The sequence below is a fragment of the Elephas maximus genome, chromosome 24 (genome assembly GCF_024166365.1).
Source record: "Elephas maximus indicus isolate mEleMax1 chromosome 24, mEleMax1 primary haplotype, whole genome shotgun sequence".
NCBI lineage: Eukaryota > Metazoa > Chordata > Mammalia > Proboscidea > Elephantidae > Elephas > Elephas maximus.
In genome coordinates this window covers 9,665,583-9,687,226 of record NC_064842.1, presented here as the reverse complement: position 1 = coordinate 9,687,226, position 21,644 = coordinate 9,665,583, and the positions used below count along the sequence as shown (strand labels likewise).

The window sequence follows — 21,644 nt, the reverse complement described above, 5'->3', positions numbered from 1 at the left end:
TTAAAAATAATTATACGCCACAGCCAGGTGATTTATTCCAGGTTTGTAAGTCTGGATCAACATGTGAACATCAGTTAATTTAATGCATCGCATCAACCAGCTGAAGAAAAATCCTGTGAACATACAGATTCAGAAAAAGCATTTGACAAAATCCAACACTTGCTAATAACAAAAACTCCCACCAAACTAGGAATAGGGGGAAATTCCTCAACTTGATAATGAACATCTACGAAAAACCTACAGCTAACGTCATACTTAATGGTCCCCCAGATCAGAAACAAGACACTACTCACTACTCCTGTTCAGCATTGTACTGGAAGTCCTAGCTGATGCAGAAAGAAAAGAAAGGGGAATCTAAAAGGTATATATATTGAGAGGGAAGATGCAGAACTGTCATTGTTCAAAGAAGATATGATTGTCTACATAGAAAATCCCAAAGAACCGACAAAAAACCTGCTGGAACTAATAAATACAGCAAGGTTGCAGGATACAAGGTTAATACACAAAAGTCAACTGCTTTCCTGTATATTAGCAATGACGAATTGGAATTTGAAGTTCAAAACACAACTCCATTTACATTAACACACACACTTACACAAAACCCAACTCTGCAATACCTAGGTATAAATTTAACACAATATATACAGGATCTATATGGCAAAAACTATAAAACTTCAACGCAAGAAATCAAAGAAGATCTAAATAAATGGAAAGATCCTCCACATTCATGCATCGGAAGACTTGATATTGATTGTTTAGATGTCAATTATTCCTAACAATCTACAGATTCAATGCAATCCCAATGAAAATCCCAGGAAGTTACTTTATAGATACCTACTCAGAATGTTGTTGTTAGGTGCCCTCAAGTCAGTGATCCCGCGTACACTCAGAATAGCCAAGACAATACTGAAGAACAACAAAGTCAGAGGACTGACACTGCATGACTTCGAGATTACTACGAAGCTACAGGAATCAAGAGAGTGTGGTACTGGCAAAAGAACAGACAAAAATACATCAATGGAACAGAATAGAGAACCCAGATAGAAACCCACACAAATATAGTCAACTGATCTTTGACAAAGAAGCAAAGGCAGTCCAATGGAGAAAGGATAGTTTTTCAAGAAATTCTGCTGGAAAAACCAGACATCCACAGCAGGAAAAAAAAAAAAAAAGAATCTAGACATAGACCTTACACCTTTCACAAAAGTTAAAATGGATCACAGACCTAAATATAATATGCAAAACTGTAAAGCTTAAAGAAGCTCACACGGGAAAATTTAGATGTCCTTGAGTTTGGCAATGAGTTTGTAGATACAACACCATGAACACAATCCATCAAAGAAAAAAATCCATTAAGTTGGACTTCATTAAAATTAAAAACTTCTGCTCTGCAACAGACATTGTTAAGACAATGAAAAGACAAGTCACAGACTGGGAGAAAATATCTGGGAAACATGTATCTGATAAAGGACTTCTATCCAAAATAATAACAAGAATTCTTAATTTAAAACTTATCAAGAAAGCAAGCAACCCTATTAAAAAGTGGCAAAAGATCTGATACCTCACCAAAGAAGATATACATGTGCAAATTAAACATATGGAAAGATGTGCAGCATAACTTGTCATTAGGGAATTTCAAATTAAAACAGCAATGAGATACCATCATACCCAAGTCAGAATGACAAAATCGAAAATACGGACACCACCAAGCGCTCACAAGGACGCGGAGCAACAGAACATGAAGCAAAAGAACTCTCATCCGCTGCTGGTTGTTCCTGTTGTTGCTATGTGCCGTCCAGTCACCTCCAACTCATAGCAACCCTGTGTACGACAGAATGACACTGCCCAGTCCTACGCCATGCCCACAATCACTGTTATGCTTCAGCCCACTGTTGCAGCCACTGTGTCGATCCATCTCATTGAGGGTCTTCCTCTTTTTCACTGACCCTCTACTCTACCAAGCATGATCCCTCCTGACAACATGTCCAAAGTATGTAAGACACAGGTTCGTCCTCCTTGCTTCTAAGGAGCATTCTGGTTGCACTTCTTCCAAGACAGATTTGTTTGTCCTTTTGGCAGTCCCAAGTATATTCAATATCCTTTGCCAACACCACAATTCAAAGGCATCAACTCTTCTTTGGTCTTCTTTATTCACTGCCAGCTTTAGCATGCTATGAGGCAATTGAAAACATGATGACTTGGGTCAGGCACACCTTAGTCATCAAGGTGACATCTTTGTTTTTCAACACTTTAAAGAGGTCCTTTGCAGCAGATTTACCCAATGCAATGTGTCTTTGGATTTCTTGACTGCTGCTTCCATGGCTGTTGATTGTGGATCCAAGTACAATGAAATCCTTGACAACTTCAATCTTTTCTCCGTTTATCATGATGTTGCTCATTGGTCCAGTTGTGAGGATTTTTGTGTTCTTTATATTGAGGTATAATCCATACTGAAGACTTGTAGTCTTTGATCTTCATCAGTAAGTGCTTCAAGTCCTCTTCACTTTCAGCAAGCAAGGTTGTGTCATCTACAGAACGCAGGTTGTTAATGAGTCTTCCTCCAATCCTCATGCCCCATTCTTCTTCATATAGTCCAGCTTCTCAGATTATTTGCTCAGCATACAGATTGAATAGGTATGGTGAAGGATACAACCCTGACACCTTTCTTGACTTTAAACCATGCAGTATCCCTTTGTTCTGTCTAAACAACTGCCTCTTGATCCATGTGCAGGTCGCTCATGAGCACAACTGAGTGTTCTGAAACTCTCACTCTTTGAAACGTTACCATAATTTGTTATGATCCACACAGTTGAATGCCTTTGCACAGTCAATAAAACACAGGTAAACATCCTTCTGGTATTCTCTGCTTTCAGCCAGGATTCATCTGACATCAGCAATGATATCCCTGGTTCCACGTCCTCTTCTGAATCCAGCCTGAATTTCTGGCAGTTCCCTGTCGATATACTGCAGCAGCTGCTTTTGAACGATCTTAAGCAAAATTTTGCTGCATGTGATATTAATGATATTGTTCGATAATTTTCACATTTGGTTGGATCACCTTTCTTGGGAATAGGCATAAATGTGGATCTCTTCCAGTTGGTTGGCCAGGTAGCTGTCTTCCAAATTTCATGGCATAGAATAGTGACTACTTCCATCTCAACTGATATTCCGTCAATTTCTGGAGCCTTGCTTTTCGCCAATGGCTTCAGTGCAGCTTGGACTTCTTCCTTCAGTACCACAGGTTCCTGATCATATGCTAACTCTTGAAATGTCTGACTGTTGACCAATTCTTTTTGGTATAATGACTCTGTGTATTCCTTCCATCTTCTTTCAATGCTTCCTGCATTGTTTAATATTTTCCCCATAGAATCCTGCGCTGTTGCAACTCGAGGCTTGAATTTTTTCTTCAGCTCTTTCAGCTTGAGAAATGCAGAGTGTGTTCTTCCCTTTTGGTTTTCTATTTCCAGCTCTTTACACATGTCATTATACTTTACTCTGTCTTCTTGAGCCGTCTTTTGAAATGTACTGTTCAGCTCTTTTATGTCATCATTTCTTCCTTTTTAGTTGCTTGACGTTCAAGAGCAAGTTTCAGAGTCTCTTCTGACATCCATTTAGGCCTTTTCTTTCTTTCCTGTCTTTTTAATGACTCTTGCTTTCTTCATGTCTGATGTTCTTCGTATCATTCCACAACTTGTCTGGTCTTTGGTCATTAGTGTTCATCTATTCTTGAGATGGTCTCTGAATTCAGGGGGGATATACTCAAGGTCATACTTTCGCTCTCATGGACTTGTTCTAATTTTCTTTAGTTTCAACTTGAACTTGCATAGGAGCAACGGAGGATCTGTTCCACAGTTGGCCCCTGGCCTTGTTCTGATAATATTGAGCTTTGCAATTGTCTCTTTCCACATATGTAGTCGATTTGATTCCTGTGTATTCCACCTGGCAAGGTCCAGGTGTTGCGTCGCCGTTTATGTTGCTAAAAAAGGTATTTGTGATGAAGAAGTCAACAGTCTTGCAAAATTCTATCAGGCAATCTCCAGCATTGTTTCTATCACCAAGGCCATATTTTCCAACTACCAATCCTTCTTTCTTTCCAACTTTCGCATTCCAATCACCAGTGATTATCAATGCATCCTGATTGCATGTTTGATCAACTTCAGACTGCAGGAGCTGGTAAAAATCTTCAGTTTCTTCATCTTTGGTCTTAGTGGTTGGTGCATAAATTTGCATAATAGTCATATTAACTGGTCATCCTTATAGGCGTATGGATATTATCCTATCACTGATAGTGTTGTACTTCAGGATAGATCTTGAAATATGCTTTTTGAAGATGAATGCAATGCCATTCCTCTTCAAGCTGTCATTCCCAGCATAGCAGACCATATGATTGTCTGATTCAAAACGGCCAATACCAGTCCATTTTCAACTCACCAATGCCTAGGATACCAATGTTTATGCGTTCCATTTGTGATTTCCCATTTTCATAGATTCATACTTCGTACATTCCAAATTCTAATTATTAATGGATGTTTGTAGCTTTTTCTTCTCATTTTGAATCATGCCACATCAGCAAATGAAGGTCCCAAAAGCTTTACTCCATCTACGTCATTAAGGTCGACTCTACTCAGAGGAGGCAGCTCTTCCCCAGTCGTCTTCTGAGTGCCTTCCAACATGGGGGGCTCATCTTCTGGCACTATATCAGACAATGTTCTGCTGCTATTCATGAGGTTTTCACTGGCTATTTCTTTTCAGTAGACCGCCAGGTCCTTCTTCCTAGTCTTAGTCTGGAAGCTCAGCTGAAACATATTTGCCATGGGCGACCCTGAAGGTATCTGAATACCAGTGGCACAGCTTCCAGCAACACGCAAGCCCCCACAGTACCACAAAGTGACAGACACGTGCAGGTCACTGTCAGTAGGAATGCAAAATAGTACAGCTACTTCGGAAGATAGTTGGTAGTTTCTTACAAAGCTAAACATAGTCGTACTCCTAGGTATTTACCCAAGTGAACTGAGATCTTATGTCCACACAAAACCTGCACAGGAATGTTTACAGCAGTTCTACTGAGGTCTCATGTCCACACAGAACCTGCATGGGCACGTTTACAGCAGTTCTACTGAGATCTTATGTCCACACTGAACCTGCGCGGGAACGTTTACAGCAGTTCTACTGAGATCTTATGTCCACACAGAACCTGCGTGGGAATGTTTACAGCAGATCTATTCATCAACACCAAAACTGGAAGGTGAAGAGATAAATGCACTGTGGTGCATCACATACAGTGGAACATTACTCAGTGATGAAATGATTTACCAAGGCATGACGAGTCATAAAACTAAAGAAAACCCGTTGCCGTCAAGTCGATTCCGACTCACAGTGACCCTATAGGACAGGGTTTCCATGGAGTGCCTGGTGGATTCGAACTGCTGACCTTTTGATTAGCAGCTATAGCTCTTAACTACTACTCCACCACGAGTCATGCGGGATCTTAAATGCATATTGGTAAGTGAAAAAAATCGAGTCTGAAAAGGCTATATATTCTATGGCTCCAACTATATGACATTCTGGAAAAGGCAAATTTATAGAAACAAAAAGACCCGTAGTTGTTAGGGTTGGGGTGAGGGGCAGAGGGATGAGGAGGTGGAACATGGGATTTTTAGGGCAGTGAAACTGTTCTGTAGGATGCTGTAATGTTGGATACCTGACTTTCTACAGTTGTCAAAACCCACAGAAGTGTACAACACAAACGGTAAACCCTGGTGTAACTTATGGACTTCAGGTAATGTGTCAATATTGATTCATCAATTGTAACGAATGTATAACATCAATGCTAAATGTTAATAGAAGGAGAAACTGTGGGAAGGGAAGAGTGAATATCTGGTAAATTTCTGTACTTTCTGGTTAATTCCGTAAACCTAAAACTGTGTGAAAAAATTAAGTCTATTAATTCAGCTTGTCAACCAAAATAAAATGACTATTTTTTAGAAAGCCATGATACCAGTAAAACTTTTAAACAAAATACTTATTACCAATTCTCTTCTTAAGCATTAAGATGATAAAAAAAATCTTGAGTCAATATGTTAAAACCAATCTAACAAATCAATCCCTAAGAATCCTGAAATTCTGAAATGTTCTGGAAATGAGAATAGAATGAATGTTTGCGATAAACATGAACGTCTACTAGAGCTAATGAATTTTCTCCAGATCTCCTGAGATAAAGACAGACATTTTTTTTTTCTTCCTTTGAATCTCATCCGGATTAACAAAATTCTCAGAAGACCGGACCCTTAATAAAAAACTCCCCATTTTCATGTTTTCTAACACTACTGCCATACATTTACGGCATCTGTATCCTAGATAGCCCCGAGAGCTCCTGTTCAAGAAAACGTTATTATGAATCAGTGGTATTATCAGGACTAGAAGACAGAAATCTAAATTTCTAAATTGAAAAAAAAAAAAAAAAAGTATCATACTTAGACAGATTATTAAAATCAAACTTCAGGTGCAACTGTAAGATACTGCAGACCATTTCCAAAGGCAGCTTGCTGCTTACCTCCATTATCTCAAATAGCAGGCCAGGCTCTATCACGATGACGACCTGATACTCAGCCGCGTTTTTGCCGGGGATGCTTCCAAGAAACGAGTCTCTCATTGCACATGCGCTCTCCACTGCCTCCTCCAATCCAGGTTTCTTCCAGATAGAGCTGGTATTAATCCACCCAGTACGGAAAACACTCCTGGGTTCTAGAAAAACAACGGCCCAATTAAAACTGATTTACATACATCCTCAACTGGCACTGAGCTCTAAAACCGTTACACAGTGACTGTTAGGTAGAAGAATTATTATTTATGGTGCTCACTTGACGAAATATTATGGAGCCATTCAAAATGTTTCCAAACATTTATGTCAACATTGGGAAATAACTGTTACATTTAAACAAAACATAAAATACTGGTAAAATCTCAAAGAAAAATAATACTTAGCAAAAAATAAAATAGAAATACCCTAATATTGACAGTAGCTGTCTGAGTATTAAGATTGAATGACTTTGCCCTCTTCTTTCTAAACTTCTACAGTTTCTAATTTTCTGTAAGTTTAATACATTCAGGAGAGTGAGATACTACCATAAAAATATTTACTAAATCTCACTATACTTTGTTTTAATAAAACCTAAAGTATATTTCTGAACATTATAAATGGTATTTAAGAAAAAGTGACTTCTCAATATTGTGAAGCTGCTAATACATTGTAGAAAGCACTGGAGACGGCGTGCAGGCCGTTCTGAAACATGCCTGAACCTACAAAGACTTGCAGAAAGCACTAAATGACCAAGGCATGCCATAAAGCAGCCATTGTTGGCAGTAGATAAAATAAAAAGCTGCACCCTCTGGCAGGATGGTCTTCATTTGGAGGACAAATGAAATATTCCCTACCTTTAGCATAAGGTATGTGCTGGAACACCTCTTCAGCCAAGTGAGGAAGAATGGGAGCAAAGGAACGAACTATTACATCCAAAATTTCAACTAACGCGGTTTGACAAGAGCGTCGTTTGGGATCATCTTCACTTTCACAATAAAGCCTAAACAGGAAGAGTTTATTCAGCAGTGGACACCACTGTACGTATTATGATAGCCATGCTAGGCTCTGCCTCAGGTTGAGTTTACAGTGGCAATCCCATGGTTCTAAATCACCTTATGAAGAATAAAATATCCTATCACACAATTTTGTTGATATCTTATCTTCCATTCCCCTTTACTCCCTCCAGGCGTTCCCACTTCTCAGAGAAGTAGCTGTGCTGCATCCAATTCTGTCTTCAGATAAGATACGAACGCGAATCTGGACCACTGTGCTCAAGGACAATTAACACGCTAGGTGCTGCGACTCTCCACTCCCCACAATGCTACAGTGTTTTAAGGGAGGGCTCAGGAGTTAGAGTCCCTCTGTGGGAAGTCCTGGGGTGCCTGGAGTAGGCTGGGGCTGGTACCTTACGCTGGACTAGTTAGTATAAAGACAACACCCTCACTTGCAAACAGGAGCAACAGCTGAAGACTGGGCACTACACCCTCTTTTAAAAGGATATTGCTAATACTATACAGTGTTATCCTATAATAATTGCCTGTATATTTACCTGTCTTACCTTCAATGGCAAATACAGTGCTCACCATCTCATATTAGTAGCTACTACTCACTGAGCACCTCGTCAGACAGAGCATTAAGCATAGGCAGGCATTATCATTCCCTTTTAGAGAAGACTCTGAGATTATAGGATAAGTTGCCACAGATCCTATAGCTATTAAGTTGCAGGACAAAAGTTCAAAATCAGGCTCAACCCCACACCCCAATTTCTGAGTAACTACACCACGCTGCCACCTGGCTAACCCGTGTCCCCAGTATTTGCGAGGCATAGAGTACATACTCAAGACATGTCTGTTGTGTGTTTTAATATTCAGCATACATACCTATCTTTGACGATGCTGAAATAGAAGTTAGAGAGTTCTCTAGTATAAAATGCTTGTAACAGCCGGACAACTTTTCCAAAATCGTATTGTTTATACGACTCAGTAATCTAGGGCACAAAGGCAAAACACGTTAGGAAGGCAGGCTAAGCAGGTGAAAATGCGTCATCGTGAGCAAAATAAGTTCCTTTAAGAATGTGTTTCAAAGGCAGTCAAATTCCGAGCGTGTGATACGCAAGGTTCTTGAGAATCCTCTAACGGTCGCTTCTGGCTAACGCACTGGACTACTAACACCCATCAAAGGAGAGGATAAGGTTTTAGGCGATGAAGTCACACTGTTTTAGAACTCCAGAACAATTCACTAACGCCTCCTCATCCGTGCCTAAAAAGTAAAGCTGGGCGGAAATTTGTGTGTGACCCTTTGAGTTAGGAGTACACTGAAGTAACCACACTCCTAATTTTGAGAAAACACAAATTATTTGTGTTTATATTAAAATACACGAATATCTTAGAAGAAATATACAAGTAGTCATTTCACTTATTTCTTTATTGTGAGGGGTACAGCTGCAGACGGACAGAATGCAGCTCTAACTACCTTGTTCCTTCCTATAGGACAAACAGACAAAGCTGATCCTGAGAGAAAACTCTGGTCTGAGGGGAAGCCTGGGCCTATTGTTGCCATGGGATTTCTTTGATCTTTTGGGAGCCTAGGAAAGAAATTTCAGCACTTCATCATACCTAAGGTCTACCACAGTCTTGCAAGTGTGGGATTTATCAAGTTAATTTTTCTCGTTGCTATAGTTACTGTTTCTAGCAAGGTTTATTCTCCTCTTGTGAAACTAAAATGTTAACATACAACAGTGCAAAAGTGTACGGATTCACACTCACCTTGTTTGCGAAGCCCTGCAGTAAGTGCAGCATATACTGGTCCAGGACATACATGTCTTTGGTGGGAATGGAATCTGTCTCGGGGTTGAAACCTGACAAATTTCCCAAAAGAAAGCGGAGTGTATTCCTAAGCTATTCATATTGGAAAAAAAAAGTACATAATAAGAAAAAATACCAGGCCTTCAATTTTCACTGAAAAGTTACTTTACTTCGTAATTACATTTCATTCCATGCGTGTCACTTTGTTAACGTGGTATTTTTCTACTATGTCACTCCTAAACAAGACTGCAAATGCCAAGAACAACTACGACAACAACAACAAAAAAGACTGGATTTTCATTATGTTTTATATAACCTTAGGCAAATAGTGCTCAGTGGTCTAGTTTATACATTTGTCTAGGTAAGAATAATGTTATTTTTACCTACTTTACAGATGACAATAAAGACAAACTGAATAAATGTGAAAGGTCACAAAGCACATACAAAGTATAACGCAGCGTACAAAATTACGTTATTAGTATTCCTAGCCATGTTTTTAAATAAATTAGTACAGGATATTTTAAAATGCTCCCAACATGTGGAGAACTCATTTTCATTCACTTTTGCAGTTCCAAAAGTGTGGCTAGTTTGTTTGTTTTACAATGGTTTGGTAAACTTTCCATTCAAAAAACAGGAGGAATAATGACTCTGACCTTGTTAATATCATCTCTGGCGGCATTAAGTGCAGAAGGACCAATTGTCACTTCAGTGAGGACATTGGACTCAGCCACCCACCAGCGAAGGACATCAGCACCATAAGGTGGCTCTTTGCTTTCATCCTTTTCATTGAGAAAAAGCACATCAACAGAATGGTTTTCAATTCCAGTTAGTTGAACAAATGTTTTATGTTCCTATTCAGGAATGTTTGGACCCAGAATTTAAATCTAAAATATACCAGCACTGTAATGACATTAAGGCTACCAATCCCAGCCATCAGGCTGCATCTAAAAACAACAAAACTGGCAGAGAAGAGGAGATGCTCCGCAGGCGGTTCAGTGCAAGGATGTCACCACCCACGTCTGCCCTGTTGGTCTGTATGTGTCTATTACAGCTGCTGGCTAGACACAGAGCTGTGCCCTGGATTTCCATCTGGCAGGGCTGGCAGCTGTTCCCTTGCGGTATTCCCCAGTCCCTGTCACAATGATTACAGGACATTAGGAGGGCAGTGAAAAGCCAAAGGACTAAAATAATAGATGTGTGATTTCTTTTATAAAAGCAACTCCTAAATAAACCAAGTCATCAGCAACCCCAGATTCAGTGTTTCTTTACAACCTGCTTCAAGGTGTGTGCGTTTCTAGAAGGTAAATATGAAACCTGCACTTGGAAGTCACAGTTTCCTTTTTTTCTTACACTGTTTTGATTTAACTGTAAAATTACAGTTTCTACGTTTTTTACTTATAAAGTTCAGAAAATTAAAAAATGAAACAGCATGGTTCAAGACCTAACTAGTCAGGCCTGAAATGAGTCATAATCCCAGCTCATCTCTTTTTTCATTAAAATCATGTACAATTTAAGAGTCTCGATTTAAACCATGGTGAGCATCCTCTATTAACATAAAAGGCTTTTCTTTCCGATGAAGTAAGTATGTTACTGGGGCTTTGGGTGCACCCTTAAGAGCCTTAAAGCAAAAAGGAGATGAGTTTTTAGGGAACACCTACTTGTCCTCCATTGACGACGACATCAGGGTTAACAACATTTCCCAGAGACTTGGACATCTTTTCTCCCTTTTCCCCAAGGGTAAATCCATGAACCATCACGGTCCTGAGAAGACAAATCAGCCACTTTAAAGAAGGCAGTCACAGTGATCTTCCTGAAGATGGTTTATAGCTTAAAAAGATGATACTGATTTGGCACAAACTAGGATTTTTCTTGAAAGGTTACAGACGAGCGCATTTCTCAGAAGTCTAATTCTCAGCAGACCGTGTACCATGACCAGTAAATAGTTACACTCTCCACTACACACAGAAGAACCTGATATGTTTTCATTCATCGAATGAATAATTGCCTGACACCTATTATGTACTGATTCCGTCATTAAAACTAATTAGAAAAGTATGTCTTTATTACCTCAGAATTATCATCAGAAATATAATTTGAGGAAAACAGTATCTACTGGTTTTTAAAAGCATGTTACACAAGAAATATAAACACGTAAATTGTTCCGGGGTGGGTTTTCATCCTGATCGCCAAAATCATCTATTTAAGAATCTGATTAGGACTTTGTCCACAATTTAACAAGATAAAGCAAAAATTTATAACTAAATAGAATCCCTAATTTAATAAAATTCACCAAAGGACTGTATTGGTTCATTCATCACTTGTGAGCATTACAAATAAATATAAGGGCATTTGAGCTCAGGCTGTCTTCTCTCAACCTGGAATATCCTCCCTGAAACTCCTCCTAGTCAAGTCTTAATGTATATTAAGATACAGCTCTACACAGGTTTCCCCAACTGTTACAGTCAATGCTGACTGTATCTCTTTTAGGAATTATGACCTTATGATTGTAGCTCACAGTGATAAGACTTCTCTGCATTGTTTTCTACTTTTTTTTAACCTCAAACTCTTCTCTGATAAGACTGTAAGCTAATTAAAGGTAATCTTTTATCATATGCATTATGATAGCAAGTACTCAGCAAAGTATGCTGACTTGTTTAGCTAAGGTGAGAATACTTACTTATAAGGCGCTTTTTTCCTTGCTGCCACACTGGTTAATAAAGAAGACTGAAACCAACCCCCAAGCTGGTCTTTTCCTTCCAAGTATAAATCTGCTCTTTGATCAGTACCTCAAAAATAAACATAAAAAAATCCAGAAATTTGAGTTAATTAAAATAGGGAAATAAAAATGAGTACATATCAAAAGCTTTAAAATAAAAAAAGTAACCATGCTATTTATTTGTTCTTCCATGCTATTCTAAAAGGCTAGATTACGTTACTGTGAGCTGTTACCCTTAATGCTATTTTATCATTCGAGGTAAACAAAATAAACCTTGGAGTATAATTTCCCAAACCATAGGTACCAAAACACTATCTAAATTAGGGTGATTCATAATATTTACCAGTATTTCCAGTTAAACCTTTTGAGAAAATAAACTGTTTTATTAATTTAACAAATATTTACTCACATCTAATAACTCTGTATAATTTGCTTAAGTCTCATGAAAATCTATAAGGTATACATTATTATTCCCATTTTACAGATGAGGAAAGAGGCACAGAGCGGTAACTGCCAAAGGCTGCGTAGACAGCAAGCAGTAGAGCTGGAATTTGAACTTAGACAATCTGGCACCATACATCATGCTCTTAACCAAGAAGTCATGCTATCTGTGTTTGATTTTGATAATGAAACAAATAAGAAAAAATAATGTCTTAGAAATTATTGTCTTCTAATTTGACAAAGAGCCACTCAAAAGATGGGCAAACGTGAAAAAGCTGTTAGTCTCAGATGTCTCAGATGCAGCAAGTATGGGAGCGACGTTAGCATTCAACAGTTACTATTATCTGAGATAATGGCACCATCTGACAAATACCAAAAGTAACAATTACTTCAGGCAAAAATCGCCAAGGACGAAGAGATAACCTGGAGAATGGTAGTAAACATTCGGGAACCATACACTTGATAAGAGTTTAATATCTAGAATATATAAAGAACTCCTATAACTCAACAACAGTATGTCAAACCAACTAAAAAATGGGCAAAGGACTTTGAACAGACATTTTTCCAAAGAAGATATACTAATGGCCAGTAAGCTCTGAAAAGATGTTCTAGGTGTCGTTATCATTAGGAAAATGTAAATCAGGAACCACAATGAGATATCACCTCACGCCCACTAGGATCAGAAAAATTGCAGCCAGCAAGTGTTGGCGAGGATATGGAAAAACTGGAACTCTTGTGCACTGCTGGTGGGAATGTAAAGTGGTGCAGCCACTATGCAAACAGCTGGGATTCCCTAAATGTCACACACAGAATCACCATATGACCCAGCAACCCACTCCGAGGTATATATCCAAGAGACTTGAAAGCAGGGACTCAAACAGATGTAAGTATATCGACATTCCCTTTACAAGAGCCAAAAGGTGGCAACAACCCAAGTGTGCCTCAACAGATGAATGGATAAACAAAATGTGGTACATCCGTACCATGGAATATTACTCAGCCATTAAAAGGAATAAAGTTCTGATACATGCTACAACATGGACCCTGAAAACATGATGCTGAGTGAAGTAAGTCTGACACAAAAGGACCAGTACTGTATGGCCCCATGTATATGAGATATCTGGACTAGGCAAATGCACAGACGAAAGTTTATTAGTGATCTCCAAGGGCTGGGGGGAGGAGAGAATGGGGGTTACTGCTGAAAGGGTACCCAGTTTCTGTTTGAGGTGATATAAACAAAACTTTTGAAAATAGATAGTGGTGATGGCAAAGTAATTAATGTCACTGAACAGTACACTTAAAAATGCTTAAAATGGCAAATGTTATATATGTTTTAACACAATACATTTTTCTAAAAATCAAGGAATGCTAAAAACCAAAACCAAACCCATGGCTGTTGAGTCAATTCTGACTCACAGTGACCCTACAGGACAGAGCGGAACTGCCCACAGGGTTTCACAGGCTGTAATCTTTATGAGAGCAGACGGCCACGTTTTTCTCCCATGAAGCAGCTGGTGGATTTGAACCGCTGACCTTTTGGTTAGCAGCTGAGTGCTTTCACCACTGTGCCACCGGAGCTCCTCCAAGGAATGCTAGACTAGTAGGTGAAAGGCTGAGGAGAAAACAGGCTATTTCCACCGTCTCAGGGTATCTTGCTACAAGGCTTATTAGTAACAATTCCTGGGCAGGGGGAGTAACTTTACTATGGAGAAAACTGGAAGACACACCTTAGCCACGCAACCCACGTTCAAACACAACAGGACAGACGGACACTATGTGCCTTCTGACACAATGCACTGAAAAAGACACGGTCCCACATCTGCAGTATTCCTCCAAAATATATGTGACCTGCATCTAATCAGGAGGACACAGAACACAAACCCAAACTGAGGGACAACCTACAAGATAAACAACCTGTGCCGTCCCAAACGCTGAGGTCATGAGAGACAAAGACAGAACGAGGGCACTAAAGTGACTGACGTGACAGCTCAGTGCAACGTGTGATCCCAGATTAGATCCTGGACCTTTTTTTTTTCCTTTCCCCATAAAATATGCCACTGGGACAACTGGTAAAATTTGAATAAGATCTGTAGATAGGTAAGAACATGGAATCAATTTTAACTTTCAGATTTTGATTATTTGTGCTAGTTATTGAAGAAACTGTCCATGTGAGGAAATACACAGGGACGTATTTAGGCATAAATGGGCATCATAGCTACAATTTATTCTCAAATCACACAGAAAAAGTACGCAAAGAGAGAGAACATCAAATGCGGTAATGATCTGAATGAAGGGCGTGTGATCATCATACTATGAGACTTTTCTGTAAGTCTGAAAGTATATCAAAATAAAAAGTTTGTCCAAAAAAAAAAAAGCGAGGTCTTTGGGTAACAGTATTTTAAATCTAAATTCACAATTCTAAGAGGCCCCTGGATCCCTTTTATTTGCAAAATGCTGATCTGTCCTTGTGTCAAATGTAATAATTCAGTGCTGTACTCCTTATCCGAGAAAGATCAGTGGGGTGGAGGTGGAGAGACACAATTTAAAGAACTGGATTAAACCAGTGTAAGTTCAATTCAGTTAACATTACTGAGAACTTAATATACAACATGCACTATGCCAGACACTGGGGAAAAACAGTGAAGAAGGCTGGTATCTGCGGTCCTGGAGCTGATATCCAGTGGGGCAGACTTTATGATAAACACGAGTTAACTGTGATAAGTGTTACCAAGAGGAAAAGACAGGGTTTAACATGGTCAGTATGGTCTGGAAAGTCAAAGATAATAAACAAATGTAAATGTCTGGCAAAGGGAATCCATGTTTCAGCATCCACACCTGGAAGGCTACATCCATATCCTGCCCTTCCTCTTCTAACCTGCAGCCCTTCATACATAACCAGTTAAAACTTTTATGACGCCAGTACTCAAGCCTCATCCTACCCCCAAAGTGTTAACTTCCTACTAGTGACCACATTTTGGATAAAGTAACAGTCGATCTGATAATCACAGAAAACTAGCAGAGATATTTTCTGAAACGAGTAGGTAACAGAATAGCAGGAGCCACCCCTACTCCTGCTTTCATTTCTTTGAAAAGTGCCTACTTCTAGTCTAGTGAAAAGATCACTGATAGTACATAACCATGGATTCCAGCTAAAGTTTGATCAGCTTTGAAATCCTGGCGGAAACATTGTTTCCAAGCCTTGATTAGCCCACCTATAACACAAGGGCTTAGATCATCTCTGAGATCTTTGCCAGGTCTACAATTTTATAATTTTAAGAAAAGCTGGTTGTCGCCTAAGGACCTTCTCACAATAAGACAACTCTGATGACGGCAGGGGCTGGATTCAGACTGCCTAGGTTCAAACCCTGACTGTAGCACTTACGAGCTGTGGGGACTTAGGCAAGTAGTTTACCCTTTCCAATGTTTCCATTTCTTCTTCAGTAAAATGGGGATGATAACTGTATCTACCTACCCACAGGGTAGTTGCAGAGATTAAAGAATTAATACAGGACAATGCTCAGACCATAATAATGCTTAATCTGAGACTAACCAAGCTATGTGATCATCACCTAATTGGCTCTGATTCAATCTTATTCCTCTTCTGAAAAATGATAGGTCAGGCTAGTGATTTTCAAACTTTGTTTTGTAAAACTGGATGCCTTGGGGACTGCCAAGGGGGCCAAGGAGAATGAACTGTTTAAGAGGAGGGAGGAAATTTCCATTTTTATCAATCTTACATATTGTGGTTTAAATAAAACCTCAAAAAAAAAAAAAAAAAAAGTTTGGGCATCACTGGATTAGAGGGTCATCAAGGGTCCTTCCAGGACTAAAATCATATTGTAGCAGGAAATCGTCTTCCAGATAAAGCGAGGACATGAGTACCTAATTATAAATCTCTTCTAAATGACATTCTATGTTTTCAAAACTTCTAATATAACCTATTAGAAAATTACCTGGAAGAACATGAGACCATGAAGTTCCACTATCAAACCAGATGTCCAAAATATCCTGACCTGGTACATATTCCAAGGCATCAGGACCACCGACCTAATCAGATAATGTAATAGCATTTTTAATTACACAAAAATCGCAACATATGTAGTAGATACCAAAAAAAGTCTTAAAGCACGTGAAAATCTTTCACAACTGCCTCCACTTGTGTATCAAAGTGACTACGGTCACAGGAATTATTCTCTCGTAATTTTAACAGTCTCGTAAACCATTACGTTTTCATCACAAGTGCTGTGGTTAGCAGCTGTCACGTCAGCCCCGGGCTCATGGTAAACCTGTGCACGACGGGATGAAATGCTGCCAGGTCCTCTGTCACCCTCACGATGGGCTGCAGATCAGACCGCTGTGACCCGCAGGGTTTTCACTGGCTGTTTTTTTTCGGAAGTAGATCTCCAGGCCTCTCCTCCTAGTCCGTCTTCATCTGGAAGCTCTGCTGAAACCTGTCCAGCTTCATCACGTGCAAACCTCCACTGACGGATGGGTGGTGGCTACGCATGAGGTACGCTGGCTGAGCACTGAGCCCCCGTCTCCCACACGGAAGGCAGGTATTCTACCACTGAACCACCAATGCCCTCACAGCCACAATTACGTCAGCTTAATCAACCGAATCTGTCAAAATCAATCTCGGCCCTTGATGAGATTATCAATCTCAGCCCTCGACAAGATGACAAAGACCGTCACAATTCACTGCTACATTAAGTACTATGCCCATTTTCAAACTGTACTGACATCATTTCTAGTGAATAAATTCATTAGCTTTACATGATAATACCTTTTAAATCCCAAGGATTTCACATGCTGTCATTAAGTCATACAGTACACGCACGAAGGCTGTTAAATACAAAGAGAACCTTACCTGAGAGAAGACTTCTTTTGGAAGAAGCTGTTCAGTGGGAAGAGTCCACCAAATATCACTGCCATGTTGTTCCACTAGTTTAATAATATGCTCAATGGTTTGGCTATTTTAGGGAGTAAAGACAGAATTATGCAATTAACTATTGTAACTAATACCAATTTAAACAGTGACAATATTTTCAACAAGGCTGTCAAATCCATTCAGAGGAGAAGAACAGTCTCTTCAACAAAGGATTATGGACCAACTGGATTTCCACATGTCAAAGAATGATGTTGGACCCTGACCTCATACTACACATAAAAATTAACTCAAAAAAATCAACCCCCTAAATATAAGGAATAAAACTTTCAGAAGAAAACACAGGGGCAAATTTTTATGACCCTGGATTAGCAATGGATTCTAAGAAACCAAAAGCATGAGCAACAAAAGAAAAAACAGAGAAACTGAACTTCATCAAAATGAAAGTTTTGAGAATCAAAGGATAATATTAAAAAAGTGAAAAGACAATATACAGAATGAGAAAAAATACTTGAAGTCATATACCTGGTAAGGATTTAATATTCAAATGTATAAGAACTCCTAAAACTCAACAAAACAAACCAATTAAAAAATGTACAAAGGACTTTAACAGACACTTCTCCGCAGAAGATATACAAGTGGCCAATAAACACATGAAAGGATGCTTGGAATCATTTTCCACAAGGGAAATCAAGTCAAAACCACAGGAGATATCACTTCATATACACTTAGATGGCTATTATCACACACATACAAAGGAAAACAACAAGTATCAGGCAGGAGACGGAGAAACTGGAACCCTTGTATATTGCTAGACTATAAAATAACGTGGCTGCTGTGGAAAACACTTTGGCAATTCCTCAAATGTGAAACACAGAATTACCATACAACTCAGCAATTCCATTCCTAGGTATATACGCAGAACTGAAAGCAAGAGCTCAACCAGGTCCGTGTACACCAATGTTTATAGCAGCATTATTCACGATAGCCAAAAAGTATACCTCAACAGAAGAATGGATAAGCAAAATGTGGTATATACATACAATGGAGTATTATTCAGCCATAAAGAGAACTAAAGTTCTGATATGCTGTATTTTTACACAAATAATGTGCCCTTCTGCGTTTGTTGGCAGGCCTTGCCCTCCCGCCCTGCGAGGCACCCTCACAAGTGCCACCATGCCAATCCTCTTCCACATGTTGTTGTTAAAAAAAAGTAGCATAGCGTGCTTATGAAAATACCCTGCGAGGGGAGGGCACAGCTGGCAAACAAACGCAGGAGGCGCGCGTTATCTGCGTAAATACAGTGTGCTACAACATATATGAACCTTGAAAACACTATCCTAAGTGAAAAAGACAGACACGAAGGTACAAATAGTGTACGATTCCACTTATGTGAAATATCTAGAGGCAGAAAGATTAAGAGGTTACCAGAGGCTGAGGCGAGAGGGAGTTACTGCTTATTGAGTACAGAGTTTCTCTTTGGGGTGACAAAAAAGGTCTGGAATAGTCGCAACGGTTGCAGAAGATTTTTAATGTAATTAATGCCAATGAATTGTATACATTAAAATGATTAAAATAACAAACTTTGTTTTATATCTATATTTCCCATAATTAAAAAAAAAAAGAGAGTGATACATGATACATAGTTCCTATTGCAGCCCTGACCTTTCCCCCAAACTTTAGTGGTTTAGCCTCGATTACCTGCTTGCCTGGCTGTTGTCATCTCAGCTTCAATATTAAATAAAATAGATTTTATCTGCCTCTTAAAAAAAACTTCTCCTGATGTCCCTATTTCAGTTATTGATTTCCCTATTTCTATCAATCTATTTTCCATCCAGGTACCTGCACTCAAAACTTCCTAATTATCTCCCCATCTCAATTTCTACCCAAACTAAGCCAACATGTTCTGTCAGTTCAACTGTGAAATGTCACTCAAATTTGTCCCTTTATCTCAATGACAATGTATTAGCCCAAACTCATCACCTAAATACTAAATTGCTGCAATGGTCTGATTTTCCCCCCACTCTCATCCCTTTAATTTACATTTCACGCCGTTTTTATCACACCAATCCCCTGCTCAAAAACTTCCAATGGCCCCCTCACTGTTTACAGGACTAAGTCCAAACCCACATGCCTAAGATGCAATGCCACACTAGAGCATGGACTTCAACAACAGATATCTGGGTTTATGTTCTGACTCTGCCACTTTTTAGATACATGACCATGCACAAGTGCCAACACTTGTCTGAGTCTTGGTTGCCCCATCCAAAAACTACTTATTCAGCAGATCCAAGATTAACCCAGATCCAAGACCCAAGCAATTCAGATTCTAGGCACTGGGAATACAGCAGATAACAAAACAAGAATCCTGCCCCAATGGAACTTACATTTCAGTGATCCTTCCCTCGGAACTGTTGAGAACTAAATGAGAATACACACATAGTACTTAGGACAGTGCCTAACACACAATAGAAGCTCAATAAATGTTACCAAATGAATATTAAAACTGGTCATACAGTTATAAATGATTTTCAAATTAAACTGAAGAAAAATTTATACTGAAGTTTCTCATGAGAATAGCGTACTTTTATGGCCCTTGGACATCCTTTTAACCTAATACTGAAGTCGCTCCTGAGCTTCACCCTTCAGCCAAAGATTAGACAAGCCCATAAAACAAACAGTAATACACACAGCTCAACCACCTATACGAAACTAAATGGGCACAGCAGCCCAGGGGCAAGGACGAGAAGGCAGGAGGGGACAGGAAGGCCGGACAAATGGAAACGGGGAACCCAAGGTCAAGAAGGGGAAAGTGCCGACAGGTCGCAGGGCTGGCAACCGATGTCACAAACAACACGTGTATTAATTATTTAATGAGAAACTAATTTGCTCTGTAAACCTTCATCTAAAGCACAATTAAAAAAAGAAAGACAAAAATACATACTTTTAATTTATCATACTATGTGATTTATCAGAGCTTTTTTTTTTTGTTGACATTACAACTTCCTCCAGTACTTGCTTTACATTAAGAAGCAGTTGATACACCGGTCGAGAGCACGGACCCTGGAGCGAGACAGCTTTGCTTTAATTCCTGGCCCTACTACTTACTGGCTGTGTGACCCTGGGCGAGGCACTCAGGATCTCTGCACCTCAGTTTCCTCGTCTGCAAAATGGAGATAACAGCATCCCTCAGAGGGTTATTATTAACTAACCTAAAATATATAAAATGCTTTTTAGAACAATGTCTGGCACATGTTAAAACCTATTATGTAAGCATTAGCTATTAATTCAAACTCAGTCTCTGAAGTTAGGTAAATTTTTTTATTATTGTCTTTAATTGTGCTTTAGGTGGAAGTTCACAGAGCAAATTCGTTTCTCATTAAATAATTTATACACAAATTGTTTTGTGACACTGGTTGCCAACCCCATGACGTGTCAACACTTTCCCCTCCTCCACTCCGGGGTTCCCTGTTCCATTTGCACAGTTTTCCTGTCCCTTCCTGCCTTCCCGTCTTTGGGGCTGGTGTGCCCATCTAGCCTCATATGCATGACTGAACTACGAAGCACGTCCCTCACATGTGTTATTGCTGGCCCGCCCGATAGACCTGTCTAATCTTTGGCTGAAGGGTGACTTCAGTGCTGAGTTAAAAGGTTGTCGGGGGCTATACTCTTGGGCTCTCTCCAGACTCTGTCAGACCAGCAAGTCTGATCTTTTTTCGTGAATTTGAATTTTGTTCTACATTTTTCTCCGGTTCTGTTCAGGCCTTCTATTGTGATCCTTGCCAGAGCAAAATGAAGTTAGGTAAATTTAGATGGAGTTAATTTTTTCCTAACAAATTGTGAAAACACACATCCATATTAATATTTAAAGATTACAGATACATGCTAAAGCCAAGATTTGAGCTGTCCTCTCTTCTACCACATTCCATTAACTCAAGTAACTAAGAATTAACTCTAGGTCCATGAGAGCCAACGGAAATGGAGGGGGTCCCGGAAAGACGGTAAGTTTTTCATCTACATCTGCTCTATAATAATCATGACTATGTAGGGCAAATCATTTAACTTCCTGGGTCTGAAAATTCACAGATAAAGTGAATTATTCTCAAAAAATGTGTGGGAAGCAAAAGTCAAATGATTAATAAAAATGAAATACGCTCTACAAATTAAAACTTCAAAAGCAATGTATCAGTAAGTTGGTATACCATGAAGACGGAATGG

General features: G+C 39.3%; 1 protein-coding gene across 1 annotated transcript in view; it reads right to left on the bottom strand.

Moving 5' to 3' along the window:
* IARS2 (isoleucyl-tRNA synthetase 2, mitochondrial) overlaps positions 1 to 21,644 on the bottom strand; it is a 60,177-nt gene that overhangs the window by 5,163 nt on the left and 33,370 nt on the right. Inside the window, exons 13-21 of the mRNA XM_049868616.1 lie at positions 17,409 to 17,511; positions 16,495 to 16,588; positions 12,062 to 12,170; positions 11,043 to 11,145; positions 10,038 to 10,163; positions 9,346 to 9,477; positions 8,461 to 8,567; positions 7,435 to 7,580; positions 6,554 to 6,744 (exon numbers count right to left, since the gene is read on the bottom strand). Coding sequence (XP_049724573.1) covers positions 6,554 to 6,744; positions 7,435 to 7,580; positions 8,461 to 8,567; positions 9,346 to 9,477; positions 10,038 to 10,163; positions 11,043 to 11,145; positions 12,062 to 12,170; positions 16,495 to 16,588; positions 17,409 to 17,511 — 1,111 coding nt within the window. The remainder of the gene's footprint in view (positions 1 to 6,553; positions 6,745 to 7,434; positions 7,581 to 8,460; positions 8,568 to 9,345; positions 9,478 to 10,037; positions 10,164 to 11,042; positions 11,146 to 12,061; positions 12,171 to 16,494; positions 16,589 to 17,408; positions 17,512 to 21,644) is intronic.